Raw genomic sequence first — 18,025 nt, forward strand, 5'->3', positions numbered from 1 at the left:
ACTTCTTTGTGTCTCATTCAATAGCATGAACGATGTGTAATCTTTCTTCTATGCTTAGCACCCGGCGTCTTCTTTTGTGAGCTTCGGCATGAGGTGAGTCCTTCTTTGCACAATGCCACAACACTCTCTGGCACAGTGCTGAAATGATGTTGACATTAATGTCGCTTCACGCCCGAACGCACAGGGCGCTTGGAGGACGTTGTTCTGATCTCTGAGGCTTCTTGTTCTGCTGGGCCGCCCAATGTGGGTGACACACCCGCCATGTTTGCACAATAAAAAGTGGAAACATTATGTGTTAACCGATTCGCACACAATAAGCTGGTACAGTTTATGCAGATACAAAACACATTATGTTAAATGGCCGCTGAGTCGGGAATTAGACTTTACTATTTTTAAAACGAAACTACTGTTTAAGTAAGTATGGTTTAACGACGTTTTATTGCATTTAAGTGCCACTAAAATGCCGTTGTTTTAGCCGATAATTGTTAGAACGCGGGGCTGCATGAAAAAAAGAATCTAAATGAGGGATGGCATAGCTGTTCCAAAAAAGCTATAATGACAGGGTGGCCAGTTCCCCTCCCCACCACCTTCCAGAAGCAATCCAGAAGAAACATTGGGGCGAGATCGCTACTGGCATCTCGCCACATTCCATATTTACTCTATTGTAACACGCCCTCGATTGTAATGCGCACCCGTGTTTCGGGACCAAAAAAAAAGGAAAGTGCTTTACATTACCGCACACCTCACTCTTTCGTACAGAACAAGTTTATCTCATTTGGAAAACAGATTTACTCCCTTACTCCCAATGCACTAAAGTTGCGATAAATAAAAGAAGTTGCAGTTTTGGCCGAAAGGCGAAGCATCGGTTGCGATAGCAAATTAGTAAACAGCTTTACGAAGTAAGGATAGTAGCTTTGTCGGCCGTATACACTTGTAAACATTCACGTAATAACTAAATTAACAAGCATGATGTCGTGCGTATGTAAACAAACATGAACACGTCTCACATAATAATCACAGAAACTCGCAATCAAAATGCTGGCATGAGGAAGTACAGTAGCAGGAGCGATCGTATTGAACTTTGTGCGGCCTCTCGCTTCAATGCAAACTAAGCGACGAGAACACAGCACGGTGCATCTAGAAACGAAGGCTCTGTCCCCCTTGTGCATCGCTTTCAAGATAGGGCCGTAAGCAGCAGTCCCTAGAGTAGAACGCCTCTCCTGTTTGTGCGAGTCCCGCATGCAAGTTTTGGGAACTCCGGATGCCCATGATGCGGCCCGATTTCCGTCTGTCTCTGCAGACATGATCACTTTCCTTTTAATTTCAATGTCACAATGAACTCAGTGTGTCTTCATAGTTGGCACTTCCATGCTGACAGAGCAAACGCAGAAAGTGGACAGTGGACTAACCTAAGCACACATACTACAGCTACAGCAGCTAAGCTCGAAGCGCATACGAGGCAGCCATATTAAAATGCTGATGGAGATATGATAATGCAGATTTAGGTTTGTACTCAATTCTTACACGCATGCAATTTTTTTACTCGTTTTATCTGGAAAATAGTGGCTGGCGTTCAACGTGGCTTGAACCTAGTTATATGAGCTAAAGCTCTGCTAAGCATGGTTAGACACGGTTCTTCTGTGCTTCTTCCCGGTGAGGGTGCTCAGACTTGGCCTGGCATCTGCGGCAAAGAGCTGACGCGTTCACACCTGTGCGTGCTTCATCCATGTCGAGACAGAGCGACCAAGTGCCGCCAAAGTGGCTGTCTTAAACCCTCGCCTAGTTACGTGGTACACAATGGCGAGGCTCAAGCAAGCGCAGCAGCAATGCCTCTCCACAGCGAATCACGTGACTTGACGTCACACCACATGCGCACGCCGGCGGCTGAATGTCAAACACATACTGTCCTTAGGACTTGTACCTTGAGGTGTGGAGCTTTTGCTCTAAAAAGTCCACATTAGGTTCGTGTAAATGCAGTCGAGTCTCGTTAATTCGAACATGCTTGATTCTAACTTTCGGTTTATTCGAACTGATGCTGTGGTCCTGTCAAAGTTATGTGTATTCCAATGAGTGAAAACGCCCGGTTACTCGGACGCGCAAGCATTCGTGACGGTTAATTCGAACATACGGCGCTCCAACAGTGCTCTCAGCAGCACACCTCATCACGTGGCAACACCTCCGACTAGCATTCTTCTTACCCCGCTATAGAGAAAAAGCTTAGGAGAGACCCCTCAACGCACGCGCAAAGAAAAAAAGAACTGGCAGAAATTTGTGCATGGCATGGGCAGGCACGCATCACTGATTACTTCTGTTGATGACGGGTGACCTGTACAGTCAACGACCAATTTTCCAGACCTCCAATATGACCTCCAATAATTCGGACACCTTCGTGGCACTGCCATGTACCCAATAGAGTGAATGTATAAGAATGTCTGAAATTTCTGACCCAAAAAACCTTCGTCATCCGATTTTCCAGACTTTTTGCCATGACCGCGAGTCTTAAACGGAATTATTCAAAGCCACCACCACTTCCATTTTGATTATGTCGCCGCCTCGAGCCTCCCCTCTTGCACGCAGATCCGCTGGCAGCTGTAGCCACACTGTAGCAACGTTAGGCCTAGTTACTTCGACATTCTGCCAAGCTTCTTACTGTTCAGTGCCGTGTGTTTATTGAAACAATTCACCACTTTTAGCAATGGTGCCGACTCCGCCTTTCTAATCTTTGCCAATGGCTTCGGTGTGCGGAAGGCATGGCACATTGCATGATGCAAGTTCCCGAAAGTTAGTGTTATGCGGTGAAGCATACTAAAAGTTAGAAGGGGCAGTTGTCACGGAAATGGTATGTTTCTTTTAATTATACATGCGTGCACCCGCCGTCTCCTCTCACAGTTCAAGCACCGATATGCCTAATAAGTGTACTGGCAGGCCTTTAGAGCTATTTCAGATGTGCCTGTGGTGATTTGAGCTCTTGGGGGCAGTAAAAGGCATGCCTTCATTTTTTCTGACTGCCTTATTTTTCAGACATTTTCGCAGCCCCTAGGGAGTCCGAAAAATTGGACAATGACTGTAATTTGTAAATACGTGTGAATAAAACTTCTAGAACTTCCCACTCATCTGTTAGCCCAGTGCTCAGGCGCCACTGCACGTAAGTCCTCCTTTCAATTAACTTCCTTTAATTCGAACTTTTTTTAATTCAGACAAATTTTCAGGCCCCTCCTGGTTTGAATTATCAAGATTTGACTGTACTTCTCACTGGCTTGCACGAGGAAATCCCATGTCTGTCAGCTTTGCTTGCTTTACACAAAATTTGCCGACATCCTTCTCCAAGGCATCCAGGGGCTCTATGTAGTGCAGCGGAAGGTCCCTCGCGAAAATGAAGCCCCGGGGGACTTAATCATTCACAGGGCCTCCTACAAGGACAACGTTGAGACAGCCTGCCCTACCGCGTCCTCATCGTTGTCGCTATCCGATGTAAGCACGTTCACGACGATCGTCTCATTGGTTAGAAGCACTTTGTTTCTAAATGTATAGAAATGCGCCGTCTTTTCACCGGCAACGTCATGCATTGCCAATGATCAGCGGGCAGATAAGCCATCGTCTGTTTCGGCGGCCAGTCAAACGAGGCTGAGCAACTACATGGCCAGGAATGATTTCAGCACAACCAACAAAGACGAGCGTGAGCATCATCACGAGCGGTTTTTATCCGCTGGAAGAACTGTGCAGCAAGAGGGGCCAGCGAGCAATCTGAGAGCAGCGGCAGCGCTGTCAGAGGAGCTGGCGCTTATCCAATCGTGTTTTCGGAGGGTGGCAGGGTGTAAAGCTATGAGCATAGCCCATTCGTATTTGGAGGGGTGGAAGGGCAATGGAGAGAGATGCGTAAGGCTGGCGATGCGGAGAAGGCTGGAAAACAGCGTGTGGCTGCTTGTAGCAGCTCAAATTTTTATTCTTTTTTTAAATAATTTCACATTCCATTACCTTTTGGCATGGACACCCAGTAGCCAGACTTGATCGTTATGACAGATAATGCTGTGGGTTGTTTCACCATAGAAAACATACAAAATGAGCAGGAGCATTGTTTTAACTGATATATTGTTAAAACTGGTATCGTTATAAGTACGTTCGACTGCACATGGAGTTTTATGGTAGTATAAATAGGAGTCAGAAAAAGCTGCATTATAGTGTGTTCTGTGCTATGTATTAGCAGCAATATTGTGAATGGTCTAAGCTGTATTTTAACTTCTGGTAAGTTTAATGTGGCGAATGTAAACATGTTACTCGTCTTCCATAGCAGGAAACAATACATTTTCTCTGGTTCTCAATTGCGGTAATGTTGTTTGAAGCATGTGTAGCTTTTTTTTTTTTTTTGTTCTCTATTAGAAAATTTCAAGCATCGTAACTTTCACCTCATATTCTTCGGTGTCTCTTCAGTAGCATGATTAGTGTACTACTTCTGGTTGCTGACCATGTGTTTGATCGTCGTCGTGTGCAGGTGCTGTCGGTGATCAAACGCTATGAGGAGTGCATCGACTACATCCACATGTCAGACCAATACTCGGGTCCCCGGCTGCAGGAGTGAGTGCGAGTCCATGCTGGACAAATACTGAGCTTGCGTTGCTATTCTTTGCAAGGTCCCAAGCTATAGCTCTCTCCATTGCTTGATGCAAAGAGGTGCTGCTCTTGTAATACAGTAGAGCCTGGTAGAGTTCCTGGTAGAGTGTTCCTGTTTATTACCATTTCTTCAGCTACCACTCTGAAGCACTGATCCCATTTACAGCGGTGCAACAACTGCGCCAACTGTGTCATTTTGATACAGTTATGTTTTCTGCGCCTAGCTTCACCAAAAGCCTGAAGTTTGTTGAAGTTGCACCATGCTGTGGGGGGCCATAATGCCTTAACTAGCCACAAACATTCCCAGTCCCGCAGCCGGTAGTACAAGCCGATGTCTTCATTTTATCTTTTGTGACAAGCGACAACCACTGTCAAATTTGTAGCATGAACGAGAGCCGCGGTATGATGCAAGGTAAACTCTGAGCCCTCATCTGGCCACCACTGCACTGGCTGCACTGCATGCGAGACGGCTCCACCAAATCGCGCACCTCGTCGCGAAATAGTGACATATCTTCTTCTTTGCGCATTTATACAATGAGAAATACAGTGGAATCTCGGTAAACGGGAATCACTTAGACAGAACTGCCGCTTAGACGGAACACAATCCTCATGGTTGATTGGTTTTGTATTCATGCAATGCTCTCTGAAGTATATCTCAGTAAATGGAACTCCTGATGAACGGAACCAATTTCCCTGGCCCCTTGAGGGTCCCTCTAAAGAGTGCACTGTAAAGCATTGTCAAAACAGTGCATTTTGCAATCGTCGGCGGTTGTTTTTGAGTGTTGTAAAGAACGGCGGGTTGCACAACAAGACTGCCACCTTGCCACCTGAATACGACAAGGGGTGCAAGACGCGCACCTCCACCTCTCCGTGCTGCAGCTGCGAGGCGTTCAAAGAAGCGACCTTTGCGCTGGAACCCGCCGCCTTCCTCCAGCCCCTTTGACATGGTGACGGGACGAATTCGGTGTGTGGACAATGATTCCAGAGTTCCTCAACGCGGGGCTGATTTGACACGCCTGGAGAAGCTACCGCGGGAAGACTTATTTTTGTGCTTCTCAAGGTTTGGAGTGGCTCGGAACAATGAGCGACGCGCGATCGACAACGTCGATTTTCCGGAACGGCACCACCTTCAACACCGTCGCTTGGGCTTCGGAATGTGTGTGCCTTTGTGTCTGTAAACTGGTCTTCAGAGCAGCTGCGAGTTGGTGATGTGTAAACGAACAGCCGCCGCGTCGTGGACGGGCGGATCGAGTGTATAAAAACTGTGGTTGTGCGATTGTTGGACACACTTCTCTTGAGCAGTCATGTTAGACTGAGTTAATTTTCTGTAAATAAACCCCTTTTTCCTCGTTCTCGATGAGAAGCAGTTCTTCACTTCATCAAGGATCTCAGCGTAAATAAGTTGGACGACGGCATGGGCCAGCTACCTTTGAATTCATGCCGTACTCCAATCTTGGCAAAGGACCACGGACGAAGGGATTGAGCCCCCAATCCTGACAACTGGCTGACAGCGGTGAGATGGACTTTGCGACATGGTGCTGTATCTGTGGTGAGTGCTTGGTTTTTGCTTTGACTCTCTAGGCTTCATTTTGTGGTTGTTCTGTTTAGAACAGTAGGGAAGCTAGATTGTTGTGTGTTAGCTAGGTTGTGTTTTCCTAGCTAGATTTAGAGAGCAGAATCAAGGCAGTAAAGCAGCAGTCATGGAGTTAAGGACATTGCTGAGAGACGAGTTGTTGATTGTTGGTGAGGAACTGGGCCTAAATGTACGCAAGGAAATGCTCAAATCGGAATTATTGGAGCTAATTTCCAATCAGGCCAGTGAGCAAGATATTGAAATGGGATTGGAACTTCTCAAAAAGAGAGAGAAACGGGAAAAAGAAAGAGAAGAACGGGACAGAGAAAAACGAGAGAGAGAGGAACGGGATAGAGAGAGAGAGGAACGCGATAAAGATCGCGAGATAACAAAAATGCAACTTGAACTTGAAAACAGACGTTTGGAGTTGTCTCAAGGAAGTGAAGGAGCTCTGGGTCGATCAAGTGAGGCAGAATCGTACCGCATGGACAGGCTATTAAAGCCATATGAGGTCGGGACCGACATAGGCTTGTTCCTAAGCAATTTTGAAAGGACTTGCGAAAAGATGAACTTCGGTCCGAGTACATGGCCACAGCGGTTGCTGTCTATGTTGCCGTGTGAGGCGGCGGAAGTAATCGCCAGATTGAGTGTGCAGGATGCATATGATTATGCGAAAGTTAAGGCTAGTCTCCTGAAGAAATACCGCCTTTCAGCCGAAGCTTTTCGGCAAAGGTTTAGGAGCACAGGCAAGAAAGATAGCGAGGGCTATCCGGAGTTTGCATATAGCTTAAAGGCCAACCTAGTCGAGTGGCTTAAAAGCGCGGAAGCGTACGACAGCAGAGACATGATCATTGAATGCATGTGTCTAGAGCAGTTTTACAAAACCATTCCCCAAGCTGTGAAACTGTGGGTGCAAGATAGAGGTAATGTAAACACTGTGGAAAGGGCGGCTGAATTAGCCGAAGAGTACGCAACCCGTAGAAAGTTGAACGCCGAGGAGGGAAACTGGGACGGTCGAAATGGACCGCGGAAACCATTTCCGTTCAAAAAGGGTGCGCAAACTAGACGATCGAAGCCTGTAGACATGGCGGAAAAGCCCGCAGAAAAGAGCGAGGAGAAACTTAACGGAGAAACCGCACAAGAACAGAAAAGAAAGTTCGGATCTTTTAGACCAATTCGCTGTTACAAATGCCACAAGCTGGGACATATAGCTGTAAACTGCGAGAAGTCTAGCGTAGTTTTTTCCTACGTGGAGGAAAAGGATGAGAATATGGAACTTTTAAGTCCATATCTCCACGACCTGCAAGTTAATGGAAAACCATGCCGAGTGCTAAGAGACAGTGCCGCCACGCTGGACATTGTCCATCCGTCCTACGTGATGGTAGATGACTTCACCGGAGAAGTAGCATGGATAAAACAGGTTGTAGAAGAACACAGCGTGTGTCTGCCCATGGCCAAAGTCAAAATCAGTGGACCATTCGGGGAGCTAGAGACTGAGGCTGCAGTTTCCAAATTTTTGTCACTGCAGTATCCCTACATCTTTTCGAATCGTTCGAATCAGTTACTGCGTGACAGAGGGCTCAAACTGGGAGAGGGCATAGTACAGGCATTGACCCGAGGCCAAGCTCGTAAGATCGCGGCGCTTTCGGCTGAAAATGCTCAAGCTCCTCCAGCTGAAGCAGAAAAGGGGATAGCTTCAATACCCGAATCCGAGCTAGGCCCGAGGGACAAAAGAACAGTTGAGGAGAGCCTGCCAGTTGACCAGCTCAATGAGAGCGTAGCACTAGAGTGTCAGAGTTCTAGCCTGCAGGAAGAGCATGCAGACGCGCTCCCAAGCGAGACAGGGTCGTTGTTATCACCGGCCTCAAAGAACTTTGATCAACTCTTACGCGTGGATAGAGAGTCACTGGCAGCTGAGCAAAAGAATGATGAGAGCTTAGCTAAATTACGTGACACAGCTAAAGAAGGCATTGCTAGGCGCAACGTAACGATACATGAGAGAGGAGGATTGTTGTATCGGCATTACAGGGATCGAAAGGGTAAGATTTTAGATCAGTTAGTCATACCTACGAAGTATAGGGAGGACCTTTTGAGTCTTTGTCATGGAAATGGGTGGTCCGGCCACCTAGGCATAAACAAATCAAAGGAAAGATTGCTTATGGAATACTACTGGCCTGGCTGTTTCAAAGATGTAGAAAACTTTGTAAGATCATGCGACGCCTGCCAGCGTTCTGGTAAACCAGGAGAGACTTGGAAAGCTCCACTGAAGGTAGTGCCCTTAATAACAGAGCCTTTCAGACGGCTTGTAATAGACACGGTAGGGCCTCTTCCAAAAACAAAATCAGGCTACAGGTACTTGTTTACCATGCTGTGTCCGGCTACCAAGTTTCCAGAAGCAATCCCTTTGAAAGAGCTCAGCTCCACTGAAGTAGTAGACGCGCTTTTGACAGTGTTTGCACGAGTTGGGTTTCCAGCCGAAATTCAGGCAGATCAAGGGTCAGTATTCACGAGCGCACTGACTTCCACATTCTTGCAAAAGTGCGGGGTAAAGTTAATACACAGTTCTGTCTATCACCCTCAGTCAAACAGTGTAGAGAGGTGGCATTCGGTGCTTAAGCGAGTTTTGCGTGCGCTCTGTTACGAGCACAAGGAGGACTGGGAGAACTGTCTGCCGGCAACTTTGTTTGCTTTGCGAACGGTTCCACATGAAGCGACAGGGTTCTCACCAGCAGAACTAGTGTATGGGAGGACACTCCGTTCTCCACTGAGAATGTTAAAAGAGATGTGGGAGGAAAGAGGGGAGAGTCCAACCGTGGTTGAATACGTGCTAAATTTACTGGAACGGCTAAGCGCAACCCGAGAACTAGTCGGAAAGAACATGGCAATAGCTCAAAAGAACGCCAAAGTCTATTACGACAAGAATGCGAGGCTTCGTACGTTTGAAGCCGGATTAACGATGAAAGCGGAAAAGTGTAGGTTTGGTTGTTCGCAGGTTACTTATCTGAGCCATGTTGTCGGTCAGGACATGAGACGGCCGGCTGAGCTGAAAATAGCTACGATTGGAGATTTTTCTCAGCCGCGCACGAAAACGGACGTTCGTTCATTTTTGGGACTTGTGGGGTACTATCAACGGTACATTCCGAATTACTCGCAATTGGCAAGTCCATTAACAGACGCCCTCCGAAAGGGAGCACCGAGTAACGTACACTGGGATAAGGACAAAGAGAACGCTTTCCAAAGTTTGAAGACGCTATTGGTTTCTCGCCCTGTGCTTCGCGCGCCAGACTACACAAAGGAATTCATAGTTCAATGCGACGCAAGCGACAGAGGTATGGGCGTGGTACTTAGTCAAGTCGGCGACGATAACGAGGAGCATCCTATCCTCTACGCCAGCCGTAAACTAAATGTAAGAGAGGAAGCCTACAGCGCTTCAGAGAAGGAATGCGCTTGTTTGGTTTGGGCCGCCCAGAAGTTGTCGTGTTATTTGTACGGAGCGAAGTTCATCTTCGAGACCGACCACTGTCCTCTGACGTGGCTCAATCAAATGTCACACAAAAACGGCCGCTTGCTCCGATGGAGCCTCACTCTCCAAGAGTACAACTTCTCCGTTAGATATAAGAAGGGAAAGTTGCATAGCAATGCGGATGGTTTGAGCAGGCTAATTTGAATTCTGCGTTTGGGGGTCCCGCCTAAATTTTAGGGTTACTAGTGTTAATTTTATTAAGCGAAGAAGATCCCCTCTCGTTTAGCAGGATTCCCTCCATGATTGCTGAATTTGTCAGCAGGAATTTGCTTCAGAAATTGGCATAGTGAAATGCAGCATTTTTTTTGTTTCTGCACTTATGTTGTTGTTGTTTTTTTTGAAGCCTAGCGAGTCTAAAGTGAGAGCCAATGCACGTCATCTCGGCGCAGAGCCGTGTTGTGGGGTTCATTTTGCAGTTGCCTGTCCTTGTTGGATGTTTTGGGGCGGTGACATCAATGCACAGGTGGTCGCTGCGAGCCAAGACATCAATCCCCCCCTGACCAGCAGCCATTCTCTTCCTGCCTAGCGGTTGTCAGCGCTAGACAGTCGAGACTTTTGGGGCCATGGAGGCGCTGTAAAGAACGGCGGGTTGCACAACAAGACTGCCACCTTGCCACCTGAATACGACAAGGGGTGCAAGACGCGCACCTCCACCTCTCCGTGCTGCAGCTGCGAGGCGTTCAAAGAAGCGACCTTTGCGCTGGAACCCGCCGCCTTCCTCCAGCCCCTTCGACATGGTGACGGGACGAATTCGGTGTGTGGACAATGATTCCAGAGTTCCTCAACGCGGGGCTGATTTGACACGCCTGGAGAAGCTACCGCGGGAAGACTTATTTTTGTGCTTCTCAAGGTTTGGAGTGGCTCGGAACAATGAGCGACGCGCGATCGACAACGTCGATTTTCCGGAACGGCACCACCTTCAACACCGTCGCTTGGGCTTCGGAATGTGTGTGCCTTTGTGTCTGTAAACTGGTCTTCAGAGCAGCTGCGAGTTGGTGATGTGTAAACGAACAGCCGCCGCGTCGTGGACGGGCGGATCGAGTGTATAAAAACTGTGGTTGTGCGATTGTTGGACACACTTCTCTTGAGCAGTCATGTTAGGCTGAGTTAATTTTCTGTAAATAAACCCCTTTTTCCTCGTTCTCGATGAGAAGCAGTTCTTCACTTCATCAAGGATCTCAGCGTAAATAAGTTGGACGACGGCATGGGCCAGCTACCTTTGAATTCATGCCGTACTCCAATCTTGGCAAAGGACCACGGACGAAGGGATTGAGCCCCCAATCCTGACAGTGTGGTATGCTACGGCTACGGCTTCGCTTCGCCTGCGTGGTCGACACGAAAACTCTCTGCCTATGGGACGTTGCATGGCCTGCCATTGTGGGAAGTTTGTCACTAGTGTATTCGTTCCTTAAAAAGCATTTTTGCAAATTCTGCAAGCAACTGGAAATAGTTGCGTGCAGTGCACTGCCACATGCACGCATCGCCACAGCAAAGTACCTTGTATTTACATGAGCTGTACAAAATTTGTACCAAAAGTTGTCTGTTGTAACCAATAGTCTGTTATAGCCAGGTCTCTTGAAAGTGGATCTGGTTGAAAATAATAATTTGGGCAGACCAAACGAAGTGAAAGCAATAGTCTGTTAAATGTGAAAGTGTGTTGGATGTAGATCCATTGTAATGGGCGTGGACTTATCCCCTCGTTTCTAAGCTCATAAAACGGCTTCTGTCTCTGCCCACGGGAACGCTGACCTAGAACAGGCTTCAGTGAAAATGTGCACTTTCTGGATAAACGTAACTCACTGAGCATTGCTAGCATTAATGGAATGAGCCATGTTAAGTCTCGTTCCGTGCTATGATTGTGATGTAACTAAGATGTCTCTCAGTTTTGACCTTTTTAGGGAATGTGAAGCACTCTCGTGAAAAGTATGCACAGAGGATCAGTTATGAAGAAATCACAAGCAAGTGGAGGGGCCAATGAAAGAGCCTGCCTCAGAGCAGTTTACTCTTGAAGCAGAAAAGAGACCTTTAGGGGGTCAAGTGGCAGCCTGCAATGCATTCATGGTGTTTCTAGTGCTGAGGAAATTATCAACTCAGGTTTGAAGCAAAAAGACATGAACAAGGTAAAATGTGGCCATGTGCACTTATCGAAAGGAAATGCAAGCCTTGAGCAGACACTTTAAAAACTTCGGGAACTCGAAAAGAAAATGTCAATAAAGGTGAAGCCATTGATGTCATGTCAAATAAGTCTGCCCTAGTCATGTATAAGCTGTTAGTTGGCTTATAGACGATGAGCAAAACAAGAACAAAGTGAAAGCAGGAGCGCACGTTTTGACAAGTGGACTTGTCTTCTTCAGTGTGTCTTCTTCAGTGTCTTCTGTCGCCTTGAAGAAGACATGTGTCACCTTCTTCTATTGCTAGTCCTTTTTTTTTTTGCTTGGTTTTATACAAATTTTAAGCATTGTATCTACGTGCTTTTCAAGTTGCTAAGAATTCACCACATCTGGTGGGTTTCCACAGAATTCATTGGTCACTTTTGCAGGACCTTGTCCACTGAAGCTAAAGCATGATTGCACAGAAGTTTAATGGTTTGTAGCTCTGTCACATTTCCGGGGTTATTACTAAATAGTTCACGCTTTTCTGTTTCCTGTTGAATAAAGTAAGCTTTGTTTTCTGTTAAACTGCTCCAAATTTGGAATTTGATGCTCCAAAATTTAGTTTATTTTTTATGCGAAGCATATTACGAGGGCTCAACCCAGCTCCTCAGGCGCGGCGGTGTCGCCTTGAAACCACGTGACACCGTGACGTCACGACAGAGGAGAAGTGGCTTTGGCTCAACTCTTGCAAGATGGGCTGGGTGGGAATCGAACCAGGGTCTCCGGAGTGTGAGACGGAGATGCTACCACTGAGCCACCAGTACGATGCTTCAAAGCAATACAAAAGCGCCTCTAGTGAATGCGGTGTTGCCTTAAAAACGAGCTGTTTCTAAGGCTCAGGCGTGCGTCACTTGCTCAGCCGCACATTTCGTTGCCGCGCCGAACGCTGCGTTGCTTGACGCTCACCGCGTCCAATGCGGGGCGTCCAAGGCTAAGCAGAGTAACGCATGAGTTGTTTCTTCGTCTAGCCGAACCAAATATAGCCAAGCAACAGCAGTTCACCAAGCTAAACAGTGGTTCAACAACTAAAATAAAGGCTAGTATGCTTCGCATCCTGGGCTTAACCTTACCTAAGCCACAGCCATTTTTTTCCTTGTAACCGGCTCCGAATTTGGATTTTCCTGCTTGAAAAATTGCTTCAAATCCTATTTCAGCTGTTGCATCCCTGCATGTAGTTTCCCTAGGGTCATGCACACAGTAGTTTCTGTTAATTTGGTCCTGACCAAAGGTCCTGACCAAAAGCCCTGGCTGGCACTAATGCATTTCTATGAGCCAAAACATTTCTAATTTCGTTCCTGAAATTGGCTTTCGCTAGATGATTCAACCTTGGCTGGTCATCACACATGTGGCCCAGCACCAATGGTGACCACAGTGATGATTGCAATGGCAGAGGCATTGGACAAACAGCAGTTTTGGACTGGACAAAAACTGCTGTTTTCGGCCTGCTTTAGGAACATATTCAAGCAATTACCGTAGCTCACTCGTAATGTCTGATTACCATATTTACCCAATTCTAATGCACATCTTTTTCTTCCGTTTCTGTTTTTTCAACAAAATTGGTCTGAAAATTGCCTACACGGTCACAGTCGAATACAAAACCAAGACCGCCTTCTCAGCTTTTGCATGCTTTTCTGCATAGCACCAATATATTGCAGCGAAGTGGGTGTGTGTTTGATTTTGGGGGCATGTTAGACTCTGGAAGATACTTCCAAATGAATCACCCGTGTATTTTGTCACTTTTTATGCATCTTGTTTAATTTGACCTGCCAGATAGTTATATCAATTTCATTGATCTGATCAGGATTGAATTAATGAAACTCAACTTTCTTTGTGGTTGTTGCGTCAAGAAAGTGCAACGACGCATTACCAACGTGGCATTGCCCATTGGTGGTGCCTGCGTTGACCACTGCATGTCGCCTCTGGAAATAATGACTTTGCAGAACCTGCCATGCAACACAGAAGGATCACCATCTCTGTGTTCCAATAGTCACTTTTCATATTTGTAAAGCTAGTGTTCTTGTAAGGCAATTTGCCCAACTAATGATGGCATGTACAAGTACAGTTTGCTTTATAATTATGACATGGAGAATTGACACGTAACTCTCATAATGAAACCATGAGCAAGAGACAAGCCTCAACTTGTGCAGCTAGTACATTGTTTTCATTATTTGAGCAAGTGTGCTGTGCAGAGAAGTTTTCTTGCAAATGATAAAAGAGGTCTATTGTTTGCGGCCGCTAGTCTCAATATGGTTGACAAAGTCGAAAGCGAATTGGAGTCGCACAAAGCCACAAAAGGTTGCCGCACACCGGTGCTGCCAACTCTTGGGAAACTTCTCTAGATCTAGAGATCTTACATTTTGTTTAGAGAAATTGTAAAATATGTCTAAATGTGGCAAAAATTTTCATGTGTATTCGAAAACTTACACGGAACTGCCCATAGGCAGTGCAATCTTGGACAGAGACCCTCTGGACATGTGTTTGGCTGATTTTTCTTTGGAGGAAAGATAAAGATTAGCCACGTATCTTTGTACTTTGCGTATCTTCGTACTTCAAAACATAAGTGCAGGAGTACTATGTTTGTACACAGCATTAAAGAAAATATACAACATAGACCGTTTATGGTGTAAGTTGCCGAAGTCGTGATATCCGCACTGTAAGCCGTATCGCACTATAACCAAAACAACAGTGTTCAAAGGCTGCACATGAGCAAAACATGTAGACCAAGCAGTAGCACGTATCTGAGAATCGAAGCATGTGACCGGGAATTTCGCATCAGTTTAAATTTACGAACGTCGAAAGTTTAATGTCCAAACACCCGTGGTCTTCGCATGTAGCAAATAAGGTAATAATAACTTAAAAAACTATGGTGACTGAAATTTCAGGCGCAGCACAGTGTGTCGTCTACTGATTGTCATGTGGGCGGTGGCATTACCAAACATGACAGCCACGGACCAAGTTGGCTTACAGCCACTGCAACGCATTTAGTTGACTCAGCACCAGGCAACAATTTTGGTTGTCTGGTGCCAACCCATTGGTTAGGCCTAGCCGAAGGGGGTGACGGGTGGCACCTGTTGTAGGAAGCTTGCCCTTGATATGTTCATACATTTAGACGAATACAAAGAAATGACACACACAATCATGTGCACTATCTAAACTGACAGCAGCATGTGTAAAGCGGAGTTTGGTTTCTCGGGCGGTCAGCTGCACCAACTTCTGCGAATGCCTATCAAGTCTGTATGTGTGCACATTGGTAAGAATGGTGGAATCTCACAAGCTCACATAAAGCCTAATAGTTCCAAAGTAAATGTGCGGTATGCTGCTTAAACTGACAGCAGCCAAGGTCGCACGCTTGATATCTACACATCATATCTGCACATGGTGCAGATATGGTGCATATCTGGTGCATATATGGTGCATTATGAATGCGACTTCATAACTGAAGTCGCGTTCAGTGCAGAGTGCACTGCTGGTAAGCAGCCGAGCAAAAGGCTTTATCGTCGCCTAGGCAACTACCGTACGTCCACATCGCACTGCCGCAATGTTTTCTTGTTGTTGTTTTTCTGTTCATTCGTTCGCTCGCTCCTTGTCGCATGCACCTCCTCCTCCGCATCGCCCTCACTGCTTCCCCCTCCCATCGGCCGGTGCACCTCTTTTTTTTTTTTTTTGCAAAATGAGCTGTAAATGTAAAAATATTGCATCAATTTCTTTTGTTTTAGTTTGCTGCACACATCTTTATGTGAGGAGTGAGTGTGCAAAATTTCATATCAAAATGTTCATTTAAAAAAATGTATCATGGTTTGTGCAACATGAGGTGGAGCAAAATCCTGTTTTGAGAAAAAGATAAACAGGGCCGCTATCTTGTACTCGTTTGAAAAGCCGACGCTTGATTTCGCCTCGTGCGGTTGTCCAGATCACGCCGATATACCGGCCTAGGCCAATCTAGTCCAATCGCATGAGGTGAAATCGAACATCAGCTTTTCGAAGGTGTACAGGATAGCAGCCCTGATCTTCAAACCATGTGAAAGATGTCAAAAACTACACAGAGACCTAAAATGCACCAGCCCCCGTGAGATGCACCAGAGTCTCCTTGTTCCTGTGGCTGCTCGGTGACAACATAAAATGAAAAAAAAAAAGTATTTTGAATAATATTGATATAAAAAAATAGTGCTGATTTCTTGTGTCGCAGTACGAGGTTATGGGTTGGAAAACTTACTGTAACTCCCAAACCAACAATGATTTTTTTGCAACATATTGCTGAATGTTTGGGCATGCATAAAATGTAAAAAACAAAAAATCAATTTAAAGAAAATTGACTTTTGAATGTGGCCTACCACCATGAAGATACCGGCCACCATTGTGCAACAGATATAGACCCTTGCCCATTTTTCTTGCTAGAAAATCGGGTGAGCATTAGATTTCTACTTCTTTAGCAGCCGTAATTTCATTTCTTGTTGTCATTTCTTGTTGTTCGCTTTCTACTACAAGAACATAAAAAGCGGGCGCACGTTAGAGTCAGGCGAGTACTGGCAAACTGATCAGCGGTGTGTTTTGCCGTCTTTTTCTGCATCTTGTTTCATTCGACCCGCCAGATAATTCGATCAGTTTCGTCAGTCCCATCAGGGTTGAAGCAACGGAAGTGGACTGTGTCAAAATGTCAATTAACAAGGGTTTACTGTACTTTCTAACAATCATTGGCAGCCTCACCAAAATAAATTGACTTTATGTGTATATGAATATCAAATTTTTCTCATGGAATCAAGCCCAGCTTCAGATATCATGTGGTTACATTCATTTATTTAATGCAGCTTATTTAATTTCCCACCACATTTGAAACCACAATTATTTTACAAGAACAAGAATTGCTTTGTAAACAATTACATAAGAGCTCAATATTATTATCCTTATTAAATCGAAATATGCAATCCAATGCACAGCTTGTGCATACTCACTTGCATGTTCTTTTACTGAGTAAGGATAAAATTAGGTTGAACAGGATGCGGCACAGTGAATGTTGCCACCAACAGCCTGCTGCTCTTTGCTTTTCTGCAGTAGGCTGTTGAAAATCAGATGCATTAAAACTTAACTTCTGCTTGAAGACTGTCTTTGAATGGAATGCTTTTCCGGCACCTGAAGTAGCAGTCGGCAATAATTCCTTTGTGTTATTTATCATCGGTATTGGGCCGACTTGTCTTCCCCTCCAGAGCTCACTGCTCAGTTTCTGTGGAAGTGCTCCTGCTGTAGGCTGTTTTCTGCATTTGTATTTGCAGTGTTATCAGTGTGCCTGCTACAAAATGCTTTTTAAGAAGTAAGTAAACAATAAGTGTGATGCACTCGCTTCGAGATGAACCTGGAGGCATTTTAGTAATTCTTCTCCCCTGCCGTAGTGGCTGTGGTATTCTGTTAAGAAAAAGGCCATGGTTTTATTCTTGTCCACAACAGCCACATTACAACCGAGGGAGAAAGCAAAAAAGCTCATGCATTGCACTTTGAGCACACCTTGAAGAACCTCAGGCAACGAGATTAGGCTGTCGGCACAGTTGGTTCGTTATCACAAACTTGCAGTTTGCAAAATCTTGTCCTTGCATGTTGCAAGTTTGTAACTCCAGACGGTAAAAAACAATCCAGATCACTCAACTATAGTGTCTTTCAGTGCTTGTGTTGCTTTTAGTCAATGAAGATCTTATCAAAGTTTGTCTGAACAGAGCAGGCTGCATTGCTGTGAGACTGACCAGAGGCTGCCGAACTATTTTGCTTATGAAGGAGTTTAGCCCAACTAAGTTGTAATGTAGCCCCAAACTTCATACTGCTGAATTGCATTTAGAGCAATGAACCTTATCACACTTTAGTTTTTGTTTCTTGCTCTATTTACTTGTCTCAGGTGTAAACAAGCAATTAAAAATAATGATGAGCCCTCTGTAACTCTGCAGTCACTGCACTTAGTGCAAGTCCAGCCAAATGAGCGCTGACTCATATTCTCGTCCTCTGCAGGGACACCCAGCCAACCAAGCTGCCGGAGGTCAAGAAAGTGCTCCTATTTGGTTTCAATGGTCAGTGACATCCTTCAGAGGCTTTTCCTGTTCAGCTTGAACAATCAGCATATGATGATCTTGCTTGTAGTGTGTACTTCCTAGTGCGAATACATAATAGCAAATTTGAAATCAAATTAAG

General features: G+C 45.6%; 1 protein-coding gene across 3 annotated transcripts in view; it reads left to right on the forward strand.

The window, feature by feature from the left end:
- LOC135920357 (PAT complex subunit CCDC47) overlaps positions 1-18,025 on the forward strand; it is a 71,340-nt gene that overhangs the window by 40,065 nt on the left and 13,250 nt on the right. For all 3 annotated transcript variants that reach the window (XM_065454606.1, XM_065454607.1, XM_065454608.1), the window contains exons 8-9: positions 4,490-4,572; positions 17,846-17,904. In XM_065454606.1, coding sequence (XP_065310678.1) covers positions 4,490-4,572; positions 17,846-17,904 — 142 coding nt within the window. The remainder of the gene's footprint in view (positions 1-4,489; positions 4,573-17,845; positions 17,905-18,025) is intronic.

This window comes from Dermacentor albipictus, chromosome 1 (assembly GCF_038994185.2).
Source record: "Dermacentor albipictus isolate Rhodes 1998 colony chromosome 1, USDA_Dalb.pri_finalv2, whole genome shotgun sequence".
Lineage (NCBI taxonomy): Eukaryota > Metazoa > Arthropoda > Arachnida > Ixodida > Ixodidae > Dermacentor > Dermacentor albipictus.